At 38.2% G+C, this 27,601-nt stretch overlaps 1 protein-coding gene across 3 annotated transcripts; it reads right to left on the reverse strand.

Annotated features, from left to right (window-relative positions):
• On the reverse strand, positions 1-26,637 carry si:ch73-105b23.6 (fibrillin-2). 3 transcript variants are annotated; one of them, XM_048205618.1, is made up of 25 exons: positions 26,217-26,637; positions 24,240-24,295; positions 22,060-24,144; positions 21,782-21,904; positions 19,660-21,660; positions 19,028-19,161; positions 18,671-18,838; positions 17,071-17,250; positions 15,294-15,894; positions 15,015-15,164; positions 13,659-13,873; positions 13,486-13,561; positions 12,395-12,682; positions 12,030-12,266; positions 9,806-9,958; positions 9,564-9,622; positions 6,332-6,524; positions 6,080-6,199; positions 5,881-6,000; positions 5,377-5,397; positions 3,369-3,433; positions 3,068-3,260; positions 1,326-1,454; positions 1,070-1,241; positions 1-908 (listed from the first exon to the last, which is right to left on the reverse strand). In XM_048205618.1, exons 1-25 carry the CDS (start codon positions 26,219-26,221, stop codon positions 764-766), a joined length of 7,689 nt encoding a protein of 2,562 aa, XP_048061575.1. In that variant the 5' UTR covers positions 26,222-26,637; the 3' UTR covers positions 1-763. The 3 variants fall into 3 exon arrangements, with proteins under 3 accessions (XP_048061575.1, XP_048061574.1, XP_048061576.1); XM_048205617.1 differs by having other exon boundaries at positions 9,444-9,622; positions 26,217-26,636; XM_048205619.1 differs by lacking the exon at positions 19,660-21,660 and having other exon boundaries at positions 9,444-9,622; positions 26,217-26,629.
• Positions 26,638-27,601: the final 964 nt, after the last annotated feature.

Raw genomic sequence — 27,601 nt, forward strand, 5'->3', positions numbered from 1 at the left:
TGTTATTTTTTATTTTATTTAAGGAAAAGCTAGTGGACATACAAATATAACCAATACAAAGTATTTTACAATATTTGAGTGGGTTTGATGATGCCATATGTTTACTTATACATGACATGCATACATTAAGTTGCTTTGCTCTCAACAAGCAAATTTTGACCAGAAAAACATATAAGATCTTTCACTTATATGCAAGATATTACTGAACATTATTTCACATTCTGCAAAAGAATCAAATAAAAAAATGTCATATTTAATCCCCAAAATAAAGAGAAAAAAAAATATTAGCCATTTGACATTTGGCATTAGAACACATTTTACCACAATTCTTATTACTATAATGCATCCAGACCTTTTAAAAATCTGAATGGTCTGAATTTTTTCTCTAAATGTATCTGTATTTCCAGCAATACCTGCCACTGGTGTTCAGATGTTTATCCTCTTATTTGAATATCTTTAAACCGTAGCTTCTACATAAGTGCAACTAATGTGTGTCAGTTGATAATTTTGGTAAGAACTTTGGATATATTATTTTTTTGAATTAGTATCTTCAACTGAGGTAATAATTCAGCAGAGCTTGTTGCTCACAGATCACTCCAAGTTTCTTCTGCATGTGTTTGGCACTCTTTCACTCTCACACAGGACTTTAAAAGTCAGCAGTCTCTTTTTTCAGTATAAATAATATCATTTCCTTTAAATACAAATGTACTGCATCTGCACCGATGCCGGATGAACCAGACAATACAAGAGTACTGGGCCCGTGTTATCGATACCGGCGCTTCTGATGTGGTGTGAGGTTGTCAAGGATACGTGGGCTGCAATGGGTGATATATTGCAGGGAAGGATCGTCAAAGTTGAATGGTGGGTTGAACTGCTCCTGAATGTACTCGGGCAGCAGGTGAGGAATACTTGATGGAGAGAGAGAAAGGGAGAAAGAGTTCAGATCTAGCATCCACAGTGAATGCACCAGGACAAGGACAGAGACTGTTTATATGCTTAATCATATTACCAAGATTACTTCTTCAAAAATCCTACACAATGTCATTGAATGTGTGATCAGGACACTCACTCCCCAGTGATGGTTTTCTTTCGTGAGCAGCAGCAGAAGCAGGCAAGAGCCGCCAACAACAGCAGCAGCAGGAGGGGGATACCGATGCCCAGGACCAGCCCCAAAATTAATGACTTCTTATCCTCCATAGTCTTAGCGCCGGACTGGTCTGTGCGGTTAACACTGTTCCAGTCTGAGATGGAAGAGGGAAAAACATTAATTTTTATGAAAATCTAATGACACAGGCCTGAACACTGTTCTCTGGTGAAGCACTTACCTAAAATGCATGACTGTGATTCCTTCTTTAGATCAGTACCATTGCACACACACCTGTAGCCACCGTAGGTGTTTACACACTGGGCTGTTTTTGAACATGGAGCCTCATTTGTCTTGCATTCATCAAGGTCTAAAAAAAAAAAAGGAATACAAAGTCTAAAAGTGTGCTGGTGTGGTGGACGTTCTGGCCAATATGGCTGCCGTCGCATCATCCAGGTGGATGCTACACATTGATGGTGGCTGAGGAGATTCCCCCTTCCATATGTAAAGTACTTTGAGTATCCAGAAAAGCGTTATATAAATGTAACGAATTATTATTATTATTATTATAAAGACAAGGAGTAGAACTTAAGCACTCATAAGCACAGTGGACAGGGTTGCCAGGTTTTCACAACAAAACCGCAGACTTGGCAACACTGACAGTGGAATTAGAGGGTTATTTCTTATACATAATACAGTACAACAGTTAATTGCTGTCCCCAAATATGATAAACAATGTTTCAAGAGAATTCAATTCAACAGCACTGCGGCCTGTTTGTAATGTTTATTGTCTGTGTTCCAGAGAGACTGTTAGTCTATGTTAGCGGTGGGGATTTTTCAGTGACTTTGCAGGTTATATTTTCAGAATCTCGCCAGAAGTAGTAGCTAATCCGGGTACTTTTTGCCTACTCTTTTCTGAGTACTGTGAATTTAGACATACTACTCTTTTTACATACTGTTTTTCGCCTACTATATTGTTTTTACATACTGTTTTTCGCCTACAATACAGTAGATGCAGCCTAATTCATTCAGAAACTAAACAAGTGACTGGTAAGTCACTGACTTACTCGCTCAAGAATTTGTTCAAAAACATGATTTATTCAGGAACAAAATAAGTGCTTTTCTTTATGATGTGAATTATTGAAACATTAGCTCAACCGATTTTTTTCAAAAACACTGATTCGTCTAGGAACAAAACAAGTTATTTTCTTTATGAGTGAGTCATTGAATCTTTCACTCAACTGATTCATTCAAAAAACACTGATTCATTCAGAAATGAAACAAGTTACTGTCTATATGAGCGAGTAATTTAATCATTCACTCTGTGATTTATACAAAAACACTGATTCACTCAGGAACAAAATAAGTGATTTTCTTTAAGAGTGAGTAATTTAATCATTTACTCAATGATTTGTTCAAAAACTGACTCCTTCAGCAACAAAAAAAAAAGATTTTCTGTATGGGCGAGTCACTGAATTGTTCACTCAAACAATTTGTTCAAAAACACTGATTCATTCAGGAACAGAACTAAATATTTTCTTTTTGAGTGAGTCATTGAATCATTTACTCAACCGATTTGTTCAAAAACTGATTTATTCAGGAATAAAAGTTATTTTCTTTATGACAGAGACGAATCATTCAACTATACTGATTCATTCAGAAACAGCTTTACTCTCAGTTGCTTTGAGGTGCGCAGCAGTTGATCCTGCTTTCGTTTTCATTGGCAAAGCAAAAATTGAAGTACATGGCAATATTGTGTCTAAAATATAAGCTATTCAGTGTTAACTCATATTTACAACAATATTACCTTGTTTATTGAATTCACGTATAAAAGCAATATCACACTCAGAATAAGGCTGTTGGTCTGAATGTCAGGTCTGATCACACAAGAACGTGTGATTAAATATATAATATTGTGATTGACCAATCAAGAGCAGAGCTGTGTAATAAGTGAAAATAACATATTTTAGTACATTTTCTTACCCTCCACATAGGCTGAACGGATGCCGTAGTACTGACTGACTCTGGTAAGGTAGTCCATGACATACCAATGCGGTGTGTCGCTGGACACATTGATCCTGTACTCATTCATCCCGTCTGCTGATGCTGAATCAGGAGCTATAGCACTGGCATTGTAGAACTTGTTCTGGAAACCCAGTGACAGGATCTTCTCCAGCTGCAGAGAATGCAGAAATGTTAACATTAAAAACAGCTAGTGTTAATGACATGCTATTACTTCAAATTGATCTAATATGTATCTGCTTTTTCAAATCCATGCACTGACCTGACTCAGTCCCTGTCCAGACTCCTGATTTCCCCAGCCCATGGACACATTAAAAACATTCCACCCTAGAGAAAAAAAAGACATTGATGTTGGTCTCTCCTAAAATATGAAACCCATGGTGCGGTTTGCCAGTGTGGAGCATTTCCCTGCCTCTGCTTTTGATACTGTATCCCTGCTGGTCATCCATTTTTATACATTCATTGATCTCCACCTTTGGTCATGGATGGCAATGGAAGTTTTCCTACCAGCATATTAAAACAAGCACTATCCACCTTTTTCCTATGCCCTATGACGCTTTGTGTGAATTATGAGATTCCGTTAAACTGCAAACAATCAGTGAAAGGTTCACTCTATGAACACAATAATAAGCATTTTCAAAAACTGGGTACAATGAGATGACATTATTCTACTCACCCTTCAACCAACGAACATCAAAAGGAAATTTAAAAGTATAAAAGCATTAACAAATTACTACAACAGACAATGAATAAACCCAAAAGCTTGATTCTTTCCGCAACAATATATGTTTGTATTATGTAACAAACAGTACATTGCTTTAATCAAAAATGTTCATTACCTGGAACACTGAGTGATAATATTTCAAAATGATCTCCGTCATTTTGAAAAACAAACAAACAAAAAAATTCTAAAAAAACACTGCTGTAAGTATTAGAAGTAAAAAGGGGAGACAATTACATTTTAAAGCATCAGTGTTGACAAACAAACCTAGAAAGAGACTTGAGGATTTAGGGAGAAAAACGTGAGATTCTTAGTGCATTCCAGTGAATTATTCATGGGATATATTGTAAATTAAATTAGGAGCACATATGTGCAATATATGTTGCCTTTTTTCATACTATATATATGTTGCCTTTTTTCATTACAGTGGAATACAAAGGGAAAAAAAGAAAATAATTCGGAGGAAAAGAATGAAGCAACATTAAAATTACATTACATTCACATTAAAATACCAAGGGATATATTATTCTCCTGACATCTGGAAATATAACATGAAGGAATTTTTAGCTCATTCAAGGAAACTAACGGATAAGGATTATTTGTAGGGCAACCTTATGATTTGATTTATTTGTTTCAGGCTTTTTGAGTGGAACTTCCACAAACAGGAAGTGCCTCCCATCTTCTAAAATGCAGTAGGTTAGGAAAAAGGTGGAATCAATCCTGCTCCTGGAGGGCCACTGTCCTGCAGAGTTTGGCTCCAAACACACCTGAAACAGCTCTTCAGGACCTCTACTAAATCTTTTGGGCAGGTGTGTTGGAGCAGGTTGCAGCTAAACTCTGCAGGATGTCTGCCCTGCAGGAGCAGGATTGGAAACCCTACACTACAGACTCTTCCAAGTGGAATGGAAAATTATTGGATTAATATTATGTTATAATTTTAGGTTTAATGTAGGCAGGTCAACAGTTTTACTAGCCAATAGCCATTGCCGTCCTCAACATGAGACAAGATTATCTATAGTCAGCACAACATGTCACTGCCTCTTTCAACTCTTTCAAGATCCCAAAACAGAATTATCTTGTGTTAGAGATTTATTTTTTAGCTTTGCAAGCAGCCGAGTAAAATGTGTGCGACACTACAATTTATCCTAGAATAAGACAGAATGAAGATAATACAAATTTGTTGGGATATATTGCTGAAATATGTTCAAATGTTTGACAGCTTTAATACCTTTTAATACCTCTTGGGGCCTGCAAATTTTATAAATAAATATATAGTTAATTTAATTGTTAAAAATAAACAATAATATATTTAACTCAGTTGATTAAATAACAGTTATAGAAACCACTAAATTACACTTTATTTCTACACTGTCTAAATTCCTACATTACAATTTCAATGATGGCATTCTTGTTCAAATATCCCCCCTCTGTTTTTTTTTAATAAATCTCAACTTGATGAAACCTATAATATTAATATTATATATAATTTTATATAATTAATATAATATGTAATTTAATATTTAAAGTAAATCGATATACACAGTCTTACCTGTAGGATTAGCAGATTCACCTAAAAAAAGAAAAAAAAGAAAAGTAAAACAAAAGTGATTCATTTTTTACATAGATGCTATAAAATATAAATATAACCTATATATAATTTAAGTACTCAAATAAAATACAAAATTATGTATGAATATTTGAAACAAAAAATATAAAAACTAATATAATCCTAGTTTTAAATAATCATAAAAATGTTATATTAAGTTCTAGATATTCTGCAAAGATTTGTGTATGTCCTTTATTAAATTAATTTACATTGTAATAACCTCCAAATAACCACTAAAGCATTTACACATGTTGACCAGCAGATGTCCTCAAGGTGTGGTGTTTTGTCCGTTTTGTCAAATCAATTGTTTACACTGATTTGAATATTCAAAATGTTTGTGTTTTCAATCATTTACCTGGGTATGGTAAATGTAAAGTTCGAGTTGTGTTGATGAGTCAAGAAATTATGATTATTGAGCTATTTTTGATTCCTTTTAAAACCACTTACCACATCCATCAGTATCTCTGGTCTTCTGATAACGGCATGAGCACCGCACTGTTCCTGGCAAGTTCATACATTCAAACTTAGCATTGGGACAGGCCGAGGGGTCCAGACACTCATTAATATCTGTGGGTAGAATAAAACATACTTGAGTGCAAGTGTGTCTCAGAGAATGCCTGTGATCCTGTGCATTCATGTTGCATACCTGTGCACTCTTTTCCATTGCCAGCGTAGCCACGCTTACATTTACAGGTATAGTTGTAGCCAGTGCTAGTGCAGTCTGCCATCTCATGGCAGGGGAAGGGGAATGGAGGAAGGCAGAAGTCTGTGGGACAGAGTTAGATGAACTTAACTTGTTTTAAATAATGTTTCTAAAATCTCATGGGATGAGCTGCATTTGAAGCTGCTGCAATAGTGAAATAAAAATACTAAGTGTGCCTTTTAAGTAACTACTGACCATTTTCAAAGCACTTGTATCCTTGTTTGTCCTTGTATACAGTCGGAGCAGGGCACTGTCCACATGTGAAGAGGTCTGCTTCTTTTTGTCTGATGCATTCCACACCGGGAAAACAGGGTTTGCCTTTACACACATCTGTTCTGTTATCACAGTACTTGCCACTGAAACCCGGTGGACAAAGACATCCAACAACCTACATGTATACAGAAAAACATGTTTGTCTATGGAAGCATTACATGCCTGTGCCAACATGACTGTACACAACTGAATAACATACAGTTCACCTGGTGACTTGTACATTCTACATGAAGCTAACTTACTTTTAGGCAAACTAAAATCAATTGTAAAATAATTTTTTTTGCAAATATTTTGCAACTAATCAGGTTTATATACATATTTTTTCTATATTATATATATATATATATATATATATATATATATATATATATATATATATATATATATATATATATAAAATTTACACACTGATCAGGCATAACTTTATGACCACCTTCCTAATATTGTGTTGGCCCCACTTTTGCTGCCAAAAACCTCACCCGTCGAGGCATGGACTCCACTAGACCCCTGAAGGTGTGCTGTGGTATCTGGCACTGTAAGTTGCGAGGTGGGTCCTCCATAGAACGGACTTGTTTGTTCAGCACATCCTACATCCTAAGCTTGACTGGATTGAGATCTGGGGAATCCAACACCAATCAATAGCTCAAACTCGTTGCTGTGCTCCTCAAACCATTCCTGAACCATTTTTGCTCTCTGGCAGGGTGCATTATCCTGCTGAAAGAGGCCACGGCCCCCAGGGAATACTTTTCCATGAAAGGGTGTTCATGGTCTGCAACAATCTTAGGTAGGTGGTACGTGTCAAAGTAGTATCCACATGGATGGCAGGACCCAATGTTTCCCAGCAGAACATTGCCCAAAGCATCACACTGCCTCTGCCGCTTGCCTTCTTCCCATAGTGCATCCTGGTGCCATGTGTTACCCAGGTGAGCGACGCACACACACCAGGCCAACCACGTGATGTAAAAGAAAATGTGATTCATTAGACCAGGCCACCTTCTTCCATTGCTACGTGGTCCAGTTCTGATGCTCACATGTCCACTGTTGGCATTTTCGGCAGTGGACAGGGGTCAGCATGGGCACCCTGACTGGTCTGCAGATATGCAGCCCCATACGCAAAAAACTGCGATGTACTGTGTATTCTGACACCTTTCTATCAGAACCAACATTAACTTCTTGAGCAATTTGAACTACAGTAGCTCGTCTGTTTGATCGGACCACACGGGCCAACCTTCACTCCCCACATGCATCAATGAGCCTTGGCCGCCCATGACCCTGTCACTGGTTCACCACTGTTCCTTCCTTGGACCACTTTTGATAGATACTGACCACTGCAGACCGGGAACACCCCACAAGAGCTGCAGTTTTGGAGATGCTAGTTTAAGAGATGTCGTCTAGCCATCACAATTTGGCTCTTGTCAAACTCGCTCAAATCCTTAGGCTTGTCCATTTTTCCTGCTTCAACTTTGAGGACAAAATTTTCACTTGCTGCCTAATATATCCCACTCACTAACAGGTGCCGTGATGAAGAGATAATCAGTGTTATTCACTTTACCTGTCAGTGGTTATAATGTTATGCCTGATAGCTGTGTATGAAATATATATTTCCACATATATATATATATATATATATATATATATATATATATATATATATATATATATATATATATTAAGCAGAACAACTGTTTTCAACATTGATAATAATAAATGTTTCTTGAGCAGCAAATCAGCATAGTAGAATGTTTTCTGAAGGATCATGTGACATTGAAGCCTGGAGTAATAATGCTGAAAATTCCGCTTTGTCATCATATGAATAAATTACATTTTAAAATATATTCAAATAGTAAACAGTTATTTTCAATTGTAATAATGTATTTTTTTTTAAATGACTGTATTTTTATTTTTTATTTTTACCATACTCCCAACTGGTGGTATCATCACACAAAGCTAAAATTTCTCTGCAAAAAAAGAATGTATCTGTGCACAGGGTTAAAGGTAAATGCTGCAGGGACGTGCACAGGGGGGTTGCTCAGATTGCCCGGGCAACTGCCCATATGCCCTTCTCGACTCACGTTGCCCTTCCGAGGTGGAAAAAAATAATTTAAAAAAATCATACAATGGATGCAGAATTTCACGTAGGCCTAGATAAAAAAAAAAATAAATAAAAAAAATCGCAAAGCCTCATTCACTTCCATATTCGGGCACCCGTCCAAAAGTGAAAGTCAGTAGGGGAAGGGCAAACTCTGTTTACGTGGCTGCAGCGCTGCACGCGACCGGCACCTGAGCTGAGCCTGCATGAGCGGCACTAGAAGGAGATTGTCACGGTTGTCGGGTGAGACGACTTAACGTTGTTGGAAAGGTGAGTAAGGTTATAATCGTTAACGAAAACGAACGAAAAAACGAAAACTAGGTGGGAAAAAACATTGTCGTTAACTGAAATAAAAATAAAAACGAGGCATTACAAAAAAACGATAACTAACCAAAACTGTAATGTGTGTTTGGCAAAACTAACTAAAATGAAATAAAATTATAGATTAAATGTCCTTAGTTTTCGTCTTTGTCAATGTCTTTCATAGAGCAAACGTTCAGCTGCATTTCATTTCCCTGCGTCTCTCACTCAGTCAGAAATCAGTGTGGTCAAGAGCGGCTGTCAGACCTCCTCCTGCTGGCCATAGAGAAGGTTAGGAATCGACAAAAAAGAAGTTCTTAAGATTTTTGTTGAAATGGCCCCTACTATGCGGCTTCTCCTTTGAAGCTTTGCATGTTTAGTATGTAAATTTGGAGAAACCTATCAGTGACTTGATAGGGTATTGTTAGGGATATTGATGTAGGGATTTTCATGACTCAAGTCATGTTTTTCTATGTTATTATTATTAGTAGTAGTTAAGGTGATTGAGTGCTGTATTTCAGTGTTTTACTTCTTTGTGTATATATATTTTAATAAAGACCCTGTTATGGGGGGGGGGTGCCCTTTTGTTAGGTCAGAGCAACTGCCCCTTAAAATTCATGTGCACGTCCCTGAAATGCTGTGTACCTGAAACTTTCCTAGGAGAAGGTTCTCAGCCACGCTGTTGTATTGGCAGCTTCCTCCATTCATACAGTTACAGAGCTGCAGAACAGGGGTGATCAAAGAGCTGGATGTTTGATCACTCACTTGAATGGTCAGATTCACTGGCTGAATACTGGAAGGAGACCACACGAGGATACCATCACCTTCAGGACACAAAAAAGAATCATATTGTGATATATCAATGAGCTAAAATGTAGAGCAGGCTATTGAAGTTAATAGAGGATAAAGCTCTAGAAACAGATCTAACAGGAGATCTCACAGATAAGTGCATATAATATTGTTAGCAGGCTAAGATTATAAATACAGTGCTTTGCAGTAAATCTTACTGCTGCCGATGGTGACCCGTGGGGAGCGTGCAAAGGCCAGGGAGAAGGTGATTTGGTCTTTGTTTGGATCCTGGGCTTTGAACTGAACTCTAACTGTACTATTGACCTTACACATGATAACAGTCGGCTCTGTCACAATGGGTGGCAAGTTACCTGTTGAAAACAAGCACAGGGAGGGAGCTGTTAAAATGTCCTATAGAGACAGTGAGTGAGTGAATGAATGAATGAATGAATGAATGAATGAATGAATGAATGAATGAATGAACGAACAAACAAACGAATGAACATTTATTCTGTGAATACCATGAGGAAAATTTTATTGCTCACAATTATTATACACAAATGAGAAGAATTTAATAAGAGTTTATATTGAGATCACTTTGGTATTCTTGGCAAATCTGAGTACAGTTCGTAACTTTGTGAAAGTGACTTAAGCAAAGTCTCAATTTGCTCTCCATTTAATCTTATTAAAAAATACTTTTCATTTGTGATTTTTCTTTTCAAAGTGATAAGCATAAAATACAGTACCATTCAAAAGTTTGGGTAAGATTTTTTTGTAACACTTTCTATGAAGACCATGCTTATAATAATTTATAGCCACATTTATACTTATTTATAAGTAAGTATTACTATTCTATAAATACATTTATAAAGACTCAATAAGATTTATACTGCATTATAAGAACAGTTATAGATACATTTATATTATTTTTATAATTACTTATAAGCCATGCATTTGCTTTTTCAATGTGCATGTTCACAATCCATTATACAGTGATTTATAAATGATCACAAAATAGTTCCAGAGACGCTTGCTGAATCAAATAGTTATGTCTTTAATGGCTAAAGTTTGCATTAGAGGTAATGAATGGTAATTTTGATTTGTTAAAATCTATATCTCCTCAGCCATTTGCATGGTACTGCTTTGGAATTGCATGGAATTATACTTTAAAACCGTATTGTTGCAGTGTTTTGCTAGTATGTAACATTAAAAAAAGATATGTTTTTTTCAACTGTTTGTATTAATGATTTCCGTTTTTTTATTTCATTACAGGAATTGTTGTTTATTAGTTACATTTACAAGTAAGCTTAAAATGTAAAATGAGCACATATTCGTGATTTCTTAACATTTGATTTAGGAAAATTGCATCCTATGTTTTCACTTTACTTAAAGCCAACAATGAAGCTTTTATAGAGATTAATAACTATTATTACTCACGATATTTTAAGTATGTATAAGAACACAACACGGCTATTAATAACAATATATTCACTAATTTGACGAATAAATCTGAATAAAAATTCATTTTAAATATAATATAACATTATAGCAATGCAAGCTGCATCATTATAAATACATTCATGGAACCATACGACGGGCTAATTAATACTTATAAATCAGTGTATAAAGAATTATGAACATGCATTGAAAAGGAAAATGCATGACTTATAAGTAATTATAAAAATAATATAAATGTAACTATAACTGTTCTTATAATGTGGTATAGGTCACAATAAGTCTTTATAAATATGTTTATAAAATAGTAATACTTGCTATAAGCAAGTATTACTATTTTATAGTAATATACGTTTAAAGTATAAATGGAGCTATAATTCATTATAAGCATGGTCTCATAGAAAGTGTTATCGAATTTTTTTTTTTTTAAAGAAATTTATACTTTTTATTGAGGATGCATTAAATTTATCAATAATGACAGTAAAGGCATTTATAACTTTACAAAAAAAAATGCTGTTCTTTTGAACTATCTATTCATCAAAGAATCCTGAAAAAAATGCATGACGGTTTCTACAAAAATATTAAGCAGAACAACTGTTTTCAACATTGATAGTAATAAGAAATGTTTCTTGAGCAGAAAATCTGCATATTAGAATGATTTCTGAAGGATCATGTGACACTGAAAACTGGAGTAATGATGCTGAAAATTCAGCTTTGCCATCACAGGAATAAATTACACTATATCCAAATAGAAAACAGTTATCTTAAATTGTAATAATAGGCTATTTCACAATATTACTGTTTTACTGTATTTTTGATCAAATAAATGCAGCCTTGATGAGCCCCAGAGACTACATACAAAAACATTAAAAAAGCTTTCCAACTTTTGAATGGGAGTTTATATTTTTACTTTAGGTACGTTTTTAGTTAGGTTAAGATATTGTTGCGTGTTAGATGAAGGTCAGTTAATGTGGATGACCATCTAACCGTAAATTTGCATTCGGTTCTGAAGTTGCTGCTGGTCTTTCAGAACATCCTGGCCGAGGTTTGGGTTTCCTGTGGCTAGCATGTCATGTACACACTGCATGCTGTTCTGGCAGGTCTGAATGTGTTTGGCCAACACATCTGGGCTCACTGAGGACATCAGTTGCTCTGTCGTGACAGGACTGAATGGAGCACTAGGAGGCTCTGAGAACAGAAGACTTTCTGGAGCAGGAACAGCCCCTGTGTAAAAAAGACAAGAAACCTTAAATGAATACAGTATTCCTATTTAAATTTTTTTCTCTATAATTCAGAGGCTAATCTGAAGAATCCTATCATGAAGCAAAAATTATACTGAAAAGTGCACGCACATGACTGTCCAAAGGGAAGCAAACTCTGTTCAGAGGGGATGTTGTTATTTAGAAGAGGCACCAGACGGCCATTGGAAAGCAGGAAGTCATCTGTCCTGTTGGTGTTCCAGTGACCTAGCAAACCCAGTGTACGGTTGTAGAACCTCTGAGGAACCTCCACCAGAGCGGTCAGCCTTCCTGCATCGCCTCTCCACACGACCACGTACAGGCCCTCGGCATACACCACTGCACAGCGACTCATAGAGGTACAGCGCACTGCAAAGCCTTTCTCCTCTACATGCACCACTCCTATCAGAACAGCAGAGGGCGCTAGGTTAAAAGTAAAACAAGGGTTGCATCTGAAATCACATATACCCTACTATGTAGGTAAAAAACATTATGTGAAAGGGTAGTTTGTCTGAAAATTCACAGTATTCATAAAACAGCTGGCTATAACGATAAGTAGGCTACCTGGATGAACAGAGGATTTGTGAATGCAGCTGACGTTGGTAGTTCGCATGACAATGACATGGTGAATGTAGTAGGCTACATACGGATTACATTCATACTACACACATTAATACTATATTGAACATACTTTTTTAATGGTCATAAAGTAATTACTTATTCAAAAGAAGTAACTAGAGAGCATGTGATTTTCAAAGCATCCAAGATGTTCAGACACATTTCTGTTTAGTCTGTTTAGGTCTGTTATCAGGTTTTATACGCAACCAGTCCCACGCTTGTGTGGACACAATTTACAGTTTATTTTTCTCTGAACTTTAAGCTAAATTGTGTGTACATACTGTAAGAATTTGTTTGCAAAACTAAGACTAATGGATAAGTTGTTCCTGACAATGAGGAAACAGCACTGAAGAAAGAGCTTGGAAGCATCGAAACTCCTTCAAAACTATTTAAAATACATTCCATGATGCATATAGTATGCCTTATCATTATTTGTGTTATTTTATATGTATGATGACTTATTCTAAAATATGGAAATTAGTAATAATAAAGGAAGTTTTTCAACTTTTTGATTAGTATTATAAATAGAAGGACAACAGTGTTATTTCCTCTCCTGATCATTTGAAAACCTTGAAATTCGTTCTTACCAACAGACACAGGAATGACCACATCATTAACCAAGACCTTAAGACCATCTCCAGATTCAGCACATCGCCACTCCACCTTTCAAGAAATAATTTTACAGTCTCTAAATTGTGGCACATTCATTTATGCACATACTGTACATCTACATTTGATATGTTTCAAATGTCAGATTTACCTTTCCAGCACCCTGATAGAAGGAAGCTAATCGTATCAATGCAGGCACAAGTTTGGGCTGCCCGTTGACCACTAGAGCAGCTGTTTGTCCCTGCAGGGTGAAGATGTTTGATCCTGTGCTGGTGGAAAGACGAACTATAACGTACTCCCCCATGGCTTTGAAGGTATACTCACTTCCGTCAAAGGTGATAAAGTGAAGACTACCATATACCATGCCTGAATAAAAATAGAACAGAGACTTTTTAAAGCTACTTCCTTGTCAACACCAGCTTCAAATTATATATTTTTATATTAAATCAATCAGTACTCAATCAATTATTCAATCAAGGGTTTGTTCACCCAAAAATGAAAATTCTGTTATTAATTACTCACCCTCATGTCGTTCCAAACCCATAAAACCTTGGTTCATCTTCCGAACACAAATTAAGATACTTTTGATGAAAAAGAGTTTTTTTTATCTCCCATAGAAAGCAACAAAATTACCACATTTAAATTTCCAGAGAAGTAGTAAAGACATGGTTAAAATAGTCAACGTGACTACAGTGGTTCAACCTTAATGTAACAAAATGACATGAATACTTTTTGTGCGCAAAACAAAATAAAACAAAAATAATGACTTTATTCAACAAATTTTCTCTTTTCTGTCAGTCTGTTACACAGTTGGCGCAGTGAACGCATTGCAGAGCTTCCATGTTTACGTCCGAATGCCAGCTCTGTATTGGCTGGCTCCTACGTCAGCATCACACGCATGCTTCATGGTGCTCACGTGAACACAGCCTCAGCCAATACTGAGCCAGCGTTCATTAAGGTTGAACCACTGTAGTCACGTTGACTATTTTAACCATGTCTTTACTACTTCTCTGGACCTTGAATGTGGTAATTTGGTTGCTTTCTATGGGAGATAAAAACCTCTTGGATTTCATCAAAAATATCTTGTGTTCCGAAGATAAATGATGGTCCTGCGGGTTTGGAACGACATGAGGGTGAGTAATTAATGACAGAAATTTCATTTTTGGCTTATAGGTTCCAGTCAAAATGTAATATTTGTGCATCCCAAATAATGATCTATCACACTAAATGTATTGCATGTTAATTTCTGTTCCAGAGTACATTTCCTGAACTACTTTCAGTTGTTTAAGCCTGTCAAACTCAGATCCCCAATCTAGTTTCAGCGGTGTCCTCTACAGTTTGAAAATAATTGTAAATTGCCTCATACTTATTCAAACTGATATCACCAAATTGTGATTACCTTTCAGATTTCTTGATGCTTTACATAATTTCATAAGGATCCCTAATCAAATCAAATACACTCCTGGTAGTCATGCATAAGGGAGCTAGTGAGTCCTTGAGCCCTTACCAATGCCTGGTGCTCCCCTGTTCCCAGGTATACTGATGTCAGAGCTGTCCCAGCTATACCCTTGACACCGATCTAGTGGTCTCTTTGCCAAGTAGACATTACACAGAGGGGATTGAACACAGCACCACTGGAAGGGTAATAAATCCTTGTCTAGAAACAAAGACAGTATGAAAAAAAATCAAATCAATAAAAATAATTTAGGTAAGACTGGATTACATGTTCAACTTACAATGCCTTTGAAAACTTCATAAAATAAAAATATATCTGGAATGGCGTTACCTATGTGTTGTTGTGTCTTGTCCTCAGTAAAGAACCGTTCGCTGTATCCAGTCAGAAGGGGGCCCTCTGGATCATACACACATCTCTTTCCTGCCTTTTGTTTGTTAAAGAGGATGGACTGAAAGACACGGCCCCTGCTGCCACCCCATCTAAGAGCTCTCAGATCCCTCACATGTGCCATCTGTTCTGATGGTAGAGTCTCAGGGCCAAAGGCCAAGTCCTCCTGTGCCTGAATACGGGTACATGGACATGATGCCACTCCTAATGCCCATTCTTTAGGATCCGGCTCATTGAAGGCCCATAGCTGGCATTGCCTCTGAGGATCCGAGCTGATTTCATTAGATCCTGTCAGGTCATACACCAGCTGCCCCAGTTTGCCTGTGTTACCAGTGACAGTCTGGGGACGATAGCGCCCTCCTGGGCCAAACAGGTTGTTCGGTGGCTTTGGAATCTCATTATGGAAGTTATTCTTGCCATCAGTGTAGCCTATAAGAGCGTTATGATCGGTCCTCTGTCCTGGACCCCAGTTCATGTCACTGTAGCGGAGCAGAGCAAATGAACGTAGTCCATCTGTGGTCAGAATGCACTGGAATGTGTTGGTCTGTGAATGACATTAGGACGATCATTACTAAGATGAGCTTTTAAGAGCCTTTCGCATAGGACCTGCTCTTGCACTGTTTTTTCAGTGTAATTTTTAAAAAACGACTTCAACTTTAGAAAATGTGTCTCAAGACCCTCATGATCTGTTCCATTCTGTATATGTCCCGTGTGAATGGCCTCTTAGTCATTGCAAAATACAACAATAACAAATACAAACTAGGGCAGAGAGTGGGGGTTAGGGTGGGGACAGCAACACTATACCAAACCCATTTTACTACCCATATCAGGAACTAGTGAGACTGAGAAAGGATGTAGCTTTCATATTCTGTAAAATGAGACTATTACCCCAAGCTTTTCACTACTGCCTGAAATAACTTTGCATGTTTATGTTCTGCCTTTCTATTTCCTCATTTGCCTTACAATGCCATTTTAAATTAAAAATATGTGGTTGGTTGCTAGATTGTTGCTAGGTGTGGTTTCCTGGGTGTTCTGGTAGCTATGTGGTTGCTTTTTGGCCCAAATCAAAAGAGTCTTTTGTTTCTATGATATTCTGCCCTCTAGATATGATAACTTTTATGTAAGTTTATGGAATTTTTCACCAATCTTATCATCTTCCAGATGATAAATAATAGTACACCTCTCCTCAACAAGTGTCATTCATGTCTGTAGTACAAAACACAGCCCTGACATCTAGGCTAAAACAAGGCAAAATTTGGGCTGTCAGTGAAAATTTAATAGACGTCTAACCATAGCCCAAGAATAGACTACAGATAGCCGGTCTGACTAAGAGCTAAATCGCGACTACGTACAGGCTATGCATAGAACATGTCAAAGAAATTAAATCAAACACCTTGTAATCACTATTGACTTTGCTTACATAATGGAATATCATACATCTCGCAAGTTATTTTAGCAAAAATGACAAGCAAATTTAAGGTTATTTTGGCAAGAAGTGGGTTACTCATAGTCGGACTATATCAGGTCTATCATTAACCAAACGGTGAAATGACGGCTATTGCCTGCTGATTAGGTTTAGGTTTAGTTTGTTCAAATCCCTAAATCTAACTATGGGCAATATTAATAAAATTAATAGTGATGCTTGCAGTAGCAAACACCCTTAATTACAGCTACTGTTACACTGGTTTACTCAGTGTGTGTTCATTCATCTAACACTCACCTCAGACAAGTTGATCTTTTGATAGGACACAGGCAAAACGTGATCCCATGTGATTTTCACTATCCAGGATGGAGTAAAGGCAGGGTTGCCCCTTTGAGTCTCAAATCTGCTAACATCTTGTGCTGTTCGGTTAAATACTGTCTCAGTGTAGATGTCAGATATATTGAGCAGACTGTATTCCTGTTGGATAGAAAAGGAGAATGTTTAAGATTTCCCTGCTGGTACCCTGCTAAAAAATCCAGCATTGCTGGTCAGCAGAATAAGGTATGTTTTGTATGCTGGGACCAGCATAGGATGCTTGTTGCTGGTTTGCTGGTCCCCAACAAGGGAAGCGGGCCACCAGCTAGACCAACACTATACCAGCTCTAAGCAGCATAAACCAGCCTGAACCAAAATGGAATTCATGCTTGGTTTATGCTGGATTTGTCAACAGGGTAATTACCACAAAGAGATGTGGTTGTACTTCTACAAAAAAGGGAAAGTAAATAAAACTTAAATAATTTTTTTTATATGTATATTAAAAGGATAGTTCACCCAAAAATGAAAATTCTGTCATTAATTACTCACCCTCATGTCGTTCCAAACCTGGAAGATTTTCGTTCATCTTTGGAACACAAATGAAGATCTTTTTGTTGAAATCTGAGAGATTTCTGTCCCTCCATAGACAGCTACGCAACTGACACTTTGATGCTTCAAAAAGTTCTTAAAGAAATCGTAAAACTAATCCATATGAATTGAGAGGTTTAGTCCAAATTTTCTGAAGAGGCAAGATCGCTTTATATGATGCTTTTATTCATATATGAAAACTGATCAGCGAACATAAACGGAAAGTCAACCGAACCTGCTTGACGTGCGAGAACAAACAAACATGCTGCATAACAGACAAAAGAATGAACCTCATTGGTTCTTGCATGTTAAGCAAACATGCTTCAGCTTCTGTTTACTACAAATGATGTGTGAGTTGATTAATGTTTATATGTGAAATAAAGCCTAAATTCAATCTGTTCATCATGTAAAGCCATCGTGTCTCTTCAGAAAATTTTTACTAAACCGCTCAATTCATATGGATTAGTTTTACGATCTCTTTATGAACTTTTTGAAGCATCACAGTGTCAGTAGTTGCATAGCTGTCTATGGAGGGACAGAAAGCTCTCAGATTTCATCAAAAAGATCTTCATTTGTGTTCCAAAGATGAACAAAAGTCTTACAGGTTTGGAACGACATGAGGGTGAGTAATTAATGAAATTTTTTCAGTTTTCATTTTGGGGTGAACTATTCCTTTAAATTAATTTATCCTATATCAATTTAACTTGCATAGAAAATAATATATACACAATTTGTATACCGAGTCTGAAAAGTGTGAAAACTCTGGCTCTTTTAACCTTGTCAACAAATTGTCTCAACTAGTAGTGTGAGTTTAGGCTGAGACTATCTGTACAACCAATGGCAGACAGGTGAAATGTTTGTGAAACCTGTTTGAAAATAGTAATTATTTTACTGGAGACGCACCGAAAATCCAAGTCAACAAGTCACTGAATTTCAACTGCCAAAATTTGATTTTTATATTATTTAATTTTGCATTATTTATTGCAATGCTAACCTGGTATAGCAGTTTTCCATCTCCGAGGGTAAGGTCAGCATCATCCCAAAACACTGCCAACATGGGAAGACCCTCATTACCATGGAATCCACCTGGGATTGGAGCAGGGAGCAACAGTTTCTCATTCTCACTGACCGACTGGAACTGCACCAAGCCGTTATCTGAAAACTGAAAAGGTTCATATATCAAAACGCTTATTAACTTTTAAAATGTGAACAGAGGTAAGGCTAACTGTACATAGCCAAAATGTTTCCTGAGTTATTTATGGTATATTAGTGTTGACATTTCAGATTAGCCTGCTCACCATTAAATTGCTTTAAAAATGAGTTAATTGTACAGTTAATTGTGAATGCTTACAAACAGCCGCTCATATAGTTTTCCCATGAATGGAAAGCCTGCAGGAGGAGAGATGTATGGAGAATTTCCATCTGCCACTGTAATTGGTAACACAGCATCACCTACTTCCTCTCCAAATGGATACAGGTCAGTTTCTGTAAAAATATATACAAAATGCACCCAAAGGGGACAAGGTTTGGTTGGTTAGCATGGGCAGTTAGCCACTGCTGGTAGATGTCATAAAAAATCAGTGCGATTAGGTTGACCAGAGCAAAACAAAAATTTGGAGTTCTCTGTCTGGAAAATTAGTTTGATGTAAGTTTGTTTTAAGTTTATGTTTATTAACTCTGCTTGGATGGTCATGTGATGGCAGTCAAAATGGTGGCCACCATAAGAGAGTAACACCCAACATAAAGGATCAACATAAAGAGGAAGTCCTGATATGACTGGAGTCCTCATGTAAAGTGTGCACTTAGTGCATCAAAAGTATTTTATTCAGTATTTCTTTAACTATTAAATTATTCTTGTGATTTGTGAATACTACATATTAAAAACAAAGAGATGAAGACAGAGAGAGAAAGAGGCAAAAAGAGAGAATAATAAATACGGAATGTAGATGTATTATTTTTCATGACTGTAATAAAATACCCCACCCATTTGTGGCAGCTGTGGGCAGTCAGTATCTCCAGTAGAGCAGGCACAGCTGTAAGATCCTATAAAATTGGTGCATGTTCTGTTGCTATAACATACGTCAGGTGAAAGACATTCATTCCGGTCTATGCATCCACCTAATCCATGCCCATTTCCGACTGAGGCATCCCATCCGTTGCCACACTTGCACTGAAACCCACCTACAGAGTTGTAGCATGAGGCAGCAGGATGGCATCCACCCCTACTGGACTGACATTCATCTAGATCCACACAAAGAGACCCTAATGCAATAAGACCTGGTGCACATACACATATATATGACCCAGGGGTATTGATGCATTGGCTTGACTTGTGGCAACGTAAGGACGATGTGGAACACTCATCAATGTCTTTACAGTATGTCCCATTCCCAGCGTAACCTAAGCGACACTGGCATGTGAAAGACCCCACTGTGTTCCAGCATCTTGCCAAGGGGTGGCAGGTTGTTTTATTTGCACATTCATTGTTGTCTATGCAGGTACCATTTTCCTCATGATGTCCCTGTGGACAGGAGCACTGGTATGATCCAGGTTTATTGATGCACACCTGATCAGGACGACAAGTTCTGTTCAAAAGGCATTCATTGATATCTATACACTTTGGACCCTGAGCCTCAAAACCAGATGCGCATGGACACTGGAAAGACCCTGCTGAGTTTACACATACAGCGTTGACAGTGCAGGGACTTTCATCTGCCAGACATTCATCAATGTCTTGACACTCTGTTCTGTTTAGAAGGAAACCCAAGTTGCAGTCACATTTATAAGACCCAGGGATGTTGACACATGTAGAGTGAGGTTGACATATGGATTCATTGTTTGATCCTGAACACTCATCTATGTCAAGACACCTAGTGTCATTGCTCCAGAATCCCATGTCACAAACGCAGAGGAATGAGCCAATTATGTTAATGCAAGTCCCATTAGTGCAGAGTGGCCCAAACTCTGGGTGCGAGCACTCATCTATGTCCTCACACTGGGTACTACTGGTACCATTGGAGGAGAATCCATCTTCACAAAGGCACAGAAACGAACCTTCAGTATTGATGCAGATACTGTGGTCTGAACATGCGGAATTGTTCAGGCATTCATCAACATCCTCACAGACTGTCTGATTACCTGTATACCCATCCCAGCATTCACAAAAATACCATCCCACTGTGTTTTGGCAGTAGGAGGCATTTGGGCACTGTGCTTTCCCTGTGGCACATTCATCAACATCCAAACAGATAGAGTTGTTAAAGTAGAGGAAACCATTGTTACATGGACAATTATACCCTCCCTCTTCATTGTAGCATGTGCTGTTGTCTGGACAAATAAAGTTTCCTACACTGCACTCATTTATGTCTTCACAGTGTGTCCCATTGTACTGGTAACCTTCCCAGCAGTCACAATGATAGGATCCTTCTGTGTTGAAACAGGTGGACAACTTTGGGCAAGCTCCTGATTGTGAACATTCATCTATATCCTGGCAGTCTCTACCATTTCCACTGAACCCTTCAATGCAGGAGCAATAGTTTGACCCACAGATGTGTTTGCACTCAGCATGGGTGTTGCATGCATTGGTTACATTCTTACAGTCTTTCTCATTCACGCAGGTACCCAGATCATAGACCAGACCAACGGTGCATGTGCAGGTATATGTTCCAGGAAAGTTTTGGCAGGTCATGTTGTTCCTGCAGACTGAAGGTGACAAGCACTCATCCACATCCTCACAAGTAAACCCATCTCCCAGATATCCCTCCATGCACTTGCAAATGTAGGAGCCCTCTGTGTTGTTGCACATGGCGAGAAGGCTGCAGTTATGAGGCAAAGTTGAGTTTTCATTACACTCGTCCACATCTTGGCAATCAAACCCAGACCCGGTCATGCCAAAGGGACAGGTACACTTGTAGGAACCAGGGGAGTTAGTGCAGCTGGCAGCTGGATGGCATCCTCCATGTTGGGATTGGCACTCATTAATGTCTATAAGTCATCCAAAATGGGACAGGGTCAGGAAAAAAAAAATCCCTAAAAGACTGAGAAGAGAGTCCTCAAGCAAGCAAAGAAATGCACAAAGGAATTTTGAAATGGGAGAAGGTCTTACCAGAGCAGTTTTTTCCATCCCCAGTGAAGCCATTGAGACATAAGCATAGGTGACTCCCAATGGTGTTGACACACTGCGCAAACTTGCTGCAGCTATTGACTCCAGATTCACATTCATCCACATCTGTAAGGTTGGAGAAAGAATAACATGAAAAAATGACTTAAAGTGCATTCAAGGTAAATATTTTATTAGTTCATAAATTTCCTGGATAACTGAACCCATGACCTTGGCTTGTGAAAATCAAAATTATTTTTTAATCACATGTGAATTGCAATTACCTATGCATTCTGTTCCATTAAGACGGTAGCCCACTTTGCATATGCAGTCAAAGGATCCTGGGTTATTGACACACTGTGTCTCTTTCTTTGGGCACACATTTTCTTCACATTCATCGATGTCCGAGCAAATGAGTCCATCCCCTTTGAATCCCACATCACACACACACTGATACCCTGAAGGTGAAGGATGACAAAGTCCATGTGGATGGCAGGCAGGATCACATTCACGACTAGGGAGGACACAGGAGTTGTTGTATGCTACTGTGCCATTCAGACAAGAGCAGACATATGCTCCAGGGGAATTGACACATACAGAGATGTCTGGGCAAGTAAAATTTGAAAGGACACATTCATCCACGTCTGTACAGGTGAAACCATCTCCATTAAAGCCCTGGTGGCATATACACATAAATTCTCCAGGATAATTATAGCAATTGGCTTGTAGATGGCACATACCCTCAATTGCACATTCATTTATATCCTCACATGTTACACCATTTCCTGAGAAGCCATGTTTGCAGGTACATGAGAAGGAGCCTGCTAAATTCAAGCATGTGCCATTCTGGTGACAAGGTTTCTGGTTTTCACATTCATCAATATCAGAGCAGTCTAAATCATCACTGGCCCGAGTGAAGCCTTCTTTACACTGGCATGCATATGACCCTTCCATGTTTGAGCACTGCTCATTGGTGCCACAAGCCTTTTCAGGTAGCTGACATTCATCTATGTCCTGGCAGATGGTATGATTGACTAGCTGAAAGCCCGAGGGGCAAATGCAAGAGAAAGACCCCTTACTGTTGACACATGTTGATCTGTTTCTGCAGCCACCATTATCAACAAGACACTCATTCACATCTGAGCATTGCAACACCCCATCCCCTGTATATCCCACCATACAGCTGCAGTTGAATTTTCCTGGTACATTAATACAGAGTGCATTAACATGGCACCGCTTTTCTATGGCACACTCATCCATGTCATTGCATACTAATCCATCACCCTCAAAACCAGCTATACATGAGCAGATGAATGAACCAGGTAAGTTTTCACAAGAGGAGTAAGGACTGCAATGTCTTATGGCACATTCATCCACATCCAGACACTGGTTTCGACTAAAGTTGTAGCCTTGACCACAGTCACAGAAGAATGAACCTGCTGTGTTGACACACGCAGCATTACTTGGGCAAATGTTACTGGTGGCACATTCGTTAATGTCAGTACATTTTGTACCCGTACCCAGAAAGCCAGAGCGACAGGAACATTGGTAGCTTCCCAGCAAATTGGTACATATTGCATTGGGGTCACAGTTGTTCTTTCTATCACACTCATTAATGTCCACGCATGCCAAGCCATTTCCTACAAATCCTTCAGGACAGGTACAACGATATGTGCCTGGCAAGTTTTTACAATCAGCAAATGAGCTACAGATGTTGATTTCACATTCATTGATGTCCTCACATGTCTGTCCATTGCTTTGGTAGCCCAAGTTGCAGAGGCAGGTGTAGGATCCTGGCAGGTTCTTGCAACCTTTGTATCCAAAGAAAGCAGAGCACACACCAGGAGTCTCTGAACACTCATCAATATCTAGGCAGAGATAATTTCCATTGCCTTTGTAGCCAGCATTGCATGTGCACACGTAGGATCCAGGGTTGTTGGTGCAAGTGGCATTCCAGTGGCAGATTCCTGGTCTTGCGCACTCATTATCATCTGTGCACTGAAATCCATTTCCACTGAAACCAGACTTACAACTGCAATCTCTTCCTCCATCTCTGTTGGTGCAAAGCGCATTAACATGGCAGCCACCATTATTAGTTTGACACTCGTTGATATCTTGGCATTGGAAGCCATCACCAAAATAGCCATTTTGACATGAACAAGTATAACTGCCTAGAGTGTTACTGCAGATTGCTTTTCCATGGCAGCTGTGTAGACCAGTAATACACTCATCAATGTCCTGGCACTGCACTCCATTGCCCCTGTACCCCATTTGGCACATGCAGACAAATTTTTCATCACGTGTTTTAAAGCAATCTGCGTTGGTGTGGCATATGGTCCCTGCAGCAGCACAGTCATTGAGATCTGCAGCTGTGTAGACAGAATGGATAAAAGATTGGCAAGTCTGGCAATAAGTGACTCTATTCTGACTGTGTTGATCATTCATTCAAGTCTCTATTACTCACCTGCAGTTGTGTACCTGAACACAGTATACAGGCACAGAAGGTACAGCAGCAGATTCCTGCAAAAGAATGTCAACAAATATGAAGACAAAAAAATGACCTCACATAATATTATGACACTAGTGCTAGCTATTTACATAGTGCTGGAGAATCAGAGGAAGTCAGTGAACACAAGTGCATTCCCCAGCAAAGGAGTTTTAGCAGCCGTGGTGACTCAACTCACTGCTAAGTTAATGATTCCATGAGCTTTTTTGTTTTCCTCAGAAAACACAAAAGCAAATTTAAATTGTGTCCATGATGATTGATTAATCTAGCACCTCAGCTGAGTGTAAATATGCACATAATATGAAACACATAAACAATAAACTATTTTGTATTTTTTTTTTTTTTGATCCCTGACTATGACTCACAGCTTCTTGGTGTGAGTAATTAGGTGAATTCCTACCGGTTACTTATATGTGTGTATATCTTTACATCTATAGAGTTACATCTATCAAGTCAAACCAGTTTACCCATAACAAAAACAGAGGGATTTCTTTGTCTTGAGCCTAATTATTCTAAATTAAAAGAACTTTATTTGACTCAAAGCAAGGCCACGTACACACTGCAGCTAAGTTCGGTTGTCAGTTACCTTTTAGTGCTTAATCCTGTTCTGTTCAGACAGAGTTTTTTTTTTTTTTATTGGGGGTGGAGTAAAATATTTACAGTAATTTAAAGCATTAATACCCGAAAAAGGCCACATACACACTGTAAAGTTTCAGGAGTGACAACCACATTTAAATGCTGTGTGAGTTAACAACTAGTTTTTCAGTTCGGTTTCATAATGCGGTTAATGCGGTTGTAGAATGTGGTTGTCACTCCTGTAAATTACTGCATTTACAAAAATTCTACACAGTGTGTACGGAACCGAACTGAACAACTAGTTGTTAATGACATAGTTAACTGGTATTAACACCGTTTAACACGGTGTCAATTACTCAGTTTCGAGAGTGAGTCGTGTTCTGTACACACATGGAACGATAATATAGGGGACTCGCACCTGCATTTAAATGCGGTTGTCACTCCTGAAACATTACAGTGTGTACGTGGCCTTTAAAGAAACCTAAGGTATCCTACTGCTTTAGAAGTAGTAATTTAATCTACTATTTTCTGTGATAACCATTGTCATCATCTCTGCTTTTCCTTTAAGTAAAGTTTAGATTATAGTGTATCTGATTATAGCATAGTTCCCTAAATTTGTGTTAATTCATTGACTTGATTATGTTTGGAAAGTTCTATTTTAAATAATTCCTGGTACCACTGAGAAAACACAGACAGTGTGAGACAAACAATTTCTCAAATTTGGTAACTAAAGTCAACATGTATGGTGCTCTGAATAACAAAAATTCTAATCCTTGATCTCTGACTATTACATGCTGTGGGTCAGATTCAGCCATTGTCTGTCTGATTAAATCTCTAGAAATCTGTTGTGTGTCAGATTCAAATTACGTCAAGACGTGTCTCTAGCATACTAAGAATTTACTGGAAAGAACATCCTTTTCAATATTACAACAATGAACATCACAACCCAAAAGGCACATTTACCACTACAGATTGGAATTATGTTTCCACTAAAATTACCCATTAAAACAATTTTGAGACAATTGTTATGTAACAGAATATAAAATAGTATTTTCTAAAGATCTATATCCACATATCAAATTGAATTTTATCAGCATTCAGAACATTCACATTATAAATAGTTTATGTGTATCAGAATGTAAATCTGGAACTCATATGATAGTATGATTAGAGTAAACTGCTATTTGCCTAGTTCCTTATTTGTCTGGAAATAAAACATGAGTGATAACTTATAAATCTTCTTAGACATATTTAGCACTTAGTATTTGTACAGAAACAAGTGAACAATTCCCACTGTTACTGTAAAAGAAAACAAATTAAGTCTGAGAAATAAAATGCTAAATTTAAATGGGTACTTACAACATATCCGACTGATGGCTGGTTCTCCTATAAGGCAGACATTAGGATACAGAGCAAGTAGGTCTCTTTCAGGCTTCGGAAGGTGTGTGACTTCGCTTCTCTATGGACTCTTCTGCCCAAGTTACAACACTTTGTTCTTCCTGGTAAAAAGCATAATGATCCATCTCAGCACCAGAGACATACTAAACCAGCACAATAGGGAACACCCATATATTGCTATGATTATGTTTCTCTCTCCCATTGGGCTTTGACTTGCCTCTGGGTGTAAAATAAAGGCTGAGACAATAAAGAACATCATTCAATAGTTAGTGTTTTGTGTTGAGAGTATCTTTACCTCATGCACAAATACCAGATTATTATTACCAGGATAGACTGGACTAAAAAATCAGCCCTGGACTCACAGCTTCACAGCCCATCACAAACCCTGGTATGAGCATAGCACACATACTCTATAATACAAAGAATTTAGGGTCCCACTTCAAAAAATAATGTATGTACTTATTGTGTTCATATTGTATTGCAAAAAAACATTTGCTGCTATTGAGGTGGGATACGGGTAAGGTTAGGGACAGGTTTGGTGTTATGGGTAGGTTTAAGGGTGGGTTAAGGTGTAAGGGATGGGTCAACAGTGTAATTATAAATGTAAATACAGAAAATAATTACAGATGTAATACATGCAGGTATTTTTTAAAATATAAGTACAATGTAAAAACATGTGGACACAATAAGTGCATTGTATCAAAGGATTAATTTAAATGTAAGTACATAGTAGCTAAGGCCACCTAATATAAAGTGGGACCGAATTTGGCACAATGTGCATCACATACTGTAAGTATATTTATATGGCCCTATGTTAAGTGGTTTGCCTAAAGAGCAACTTAACTCTTTCCCTGTTACGGGTGCTGGGTTGTAGAGACGAGACGTATACGGACATCCACAATCAAAGGGTATTTAATGAAAGCAGGAGCATAACAAACAACCAACACATTCAATATAACATTTAGAACAGACAAGGAGTGAAGGGAGTGAGTCCATATATATATGGAAGTGCTGATGAGGAAGTCCAGGTGCAGGTGATCAGTGATGATGGGGAGATGACGAGGGAAGTGAGTGCAGGTGTGGAGAACAAGAGGATCCTGGGAAATGGAGTCCGGGAGACACGGGATATGTAACAGTACCTCCCCCTCCCGGTAGGCGCGACCTCGCGCCGTAGATGTAACAGCGGGGAGGGGGGGTGGGCGTCCTGGAGACCTCACGCCGGTGCAGGGAGAGGGACGGACATCACTGGAGGTCTCCAGGACGAGTCTCTGAGCCCAGACCGCCATGGCGGGTCTGGAGACGATGGCGGCCATGGAGGGTCTGGAGACGTGGGCTGCCATGGCGGG

The sequence above is a fragment of the Megalobrama amblycephala genome, linkage group LG10 (assembly GCF_018812025.1).
Source record: "Megalobrama amblycephala isolate DHTTF-2021 linkage group LG10, ASM1881202v1, whole genome shotgun sequence".
Classification (NCBI taxonomy): Eukaryota; Metazoa; Chordata; class Actinopteri; order Cypriniformes; family Xenocyprididae; genus Megalobrama; species Megalobrama amblycephala.

Coding starts and splice junctions, on each gene's coding strand:
- si:ch73-105b23.6 (XM_048205617.1), bottom strand. Junction 15,895..17,070: donor AAAAGATCAACTTGTCTGAG/GTGAGTGTTAGA, acceptor TGTCATTCACAG/ACCAACACATTCCAGTGCAT. Junction 9,623..9,805: donor ACGGGTCACCATCGGCAGCA/GTAAGATTTACT, acceptor TGTGTCCTGAAG/GTGATGGTATCCTCGTGTGG.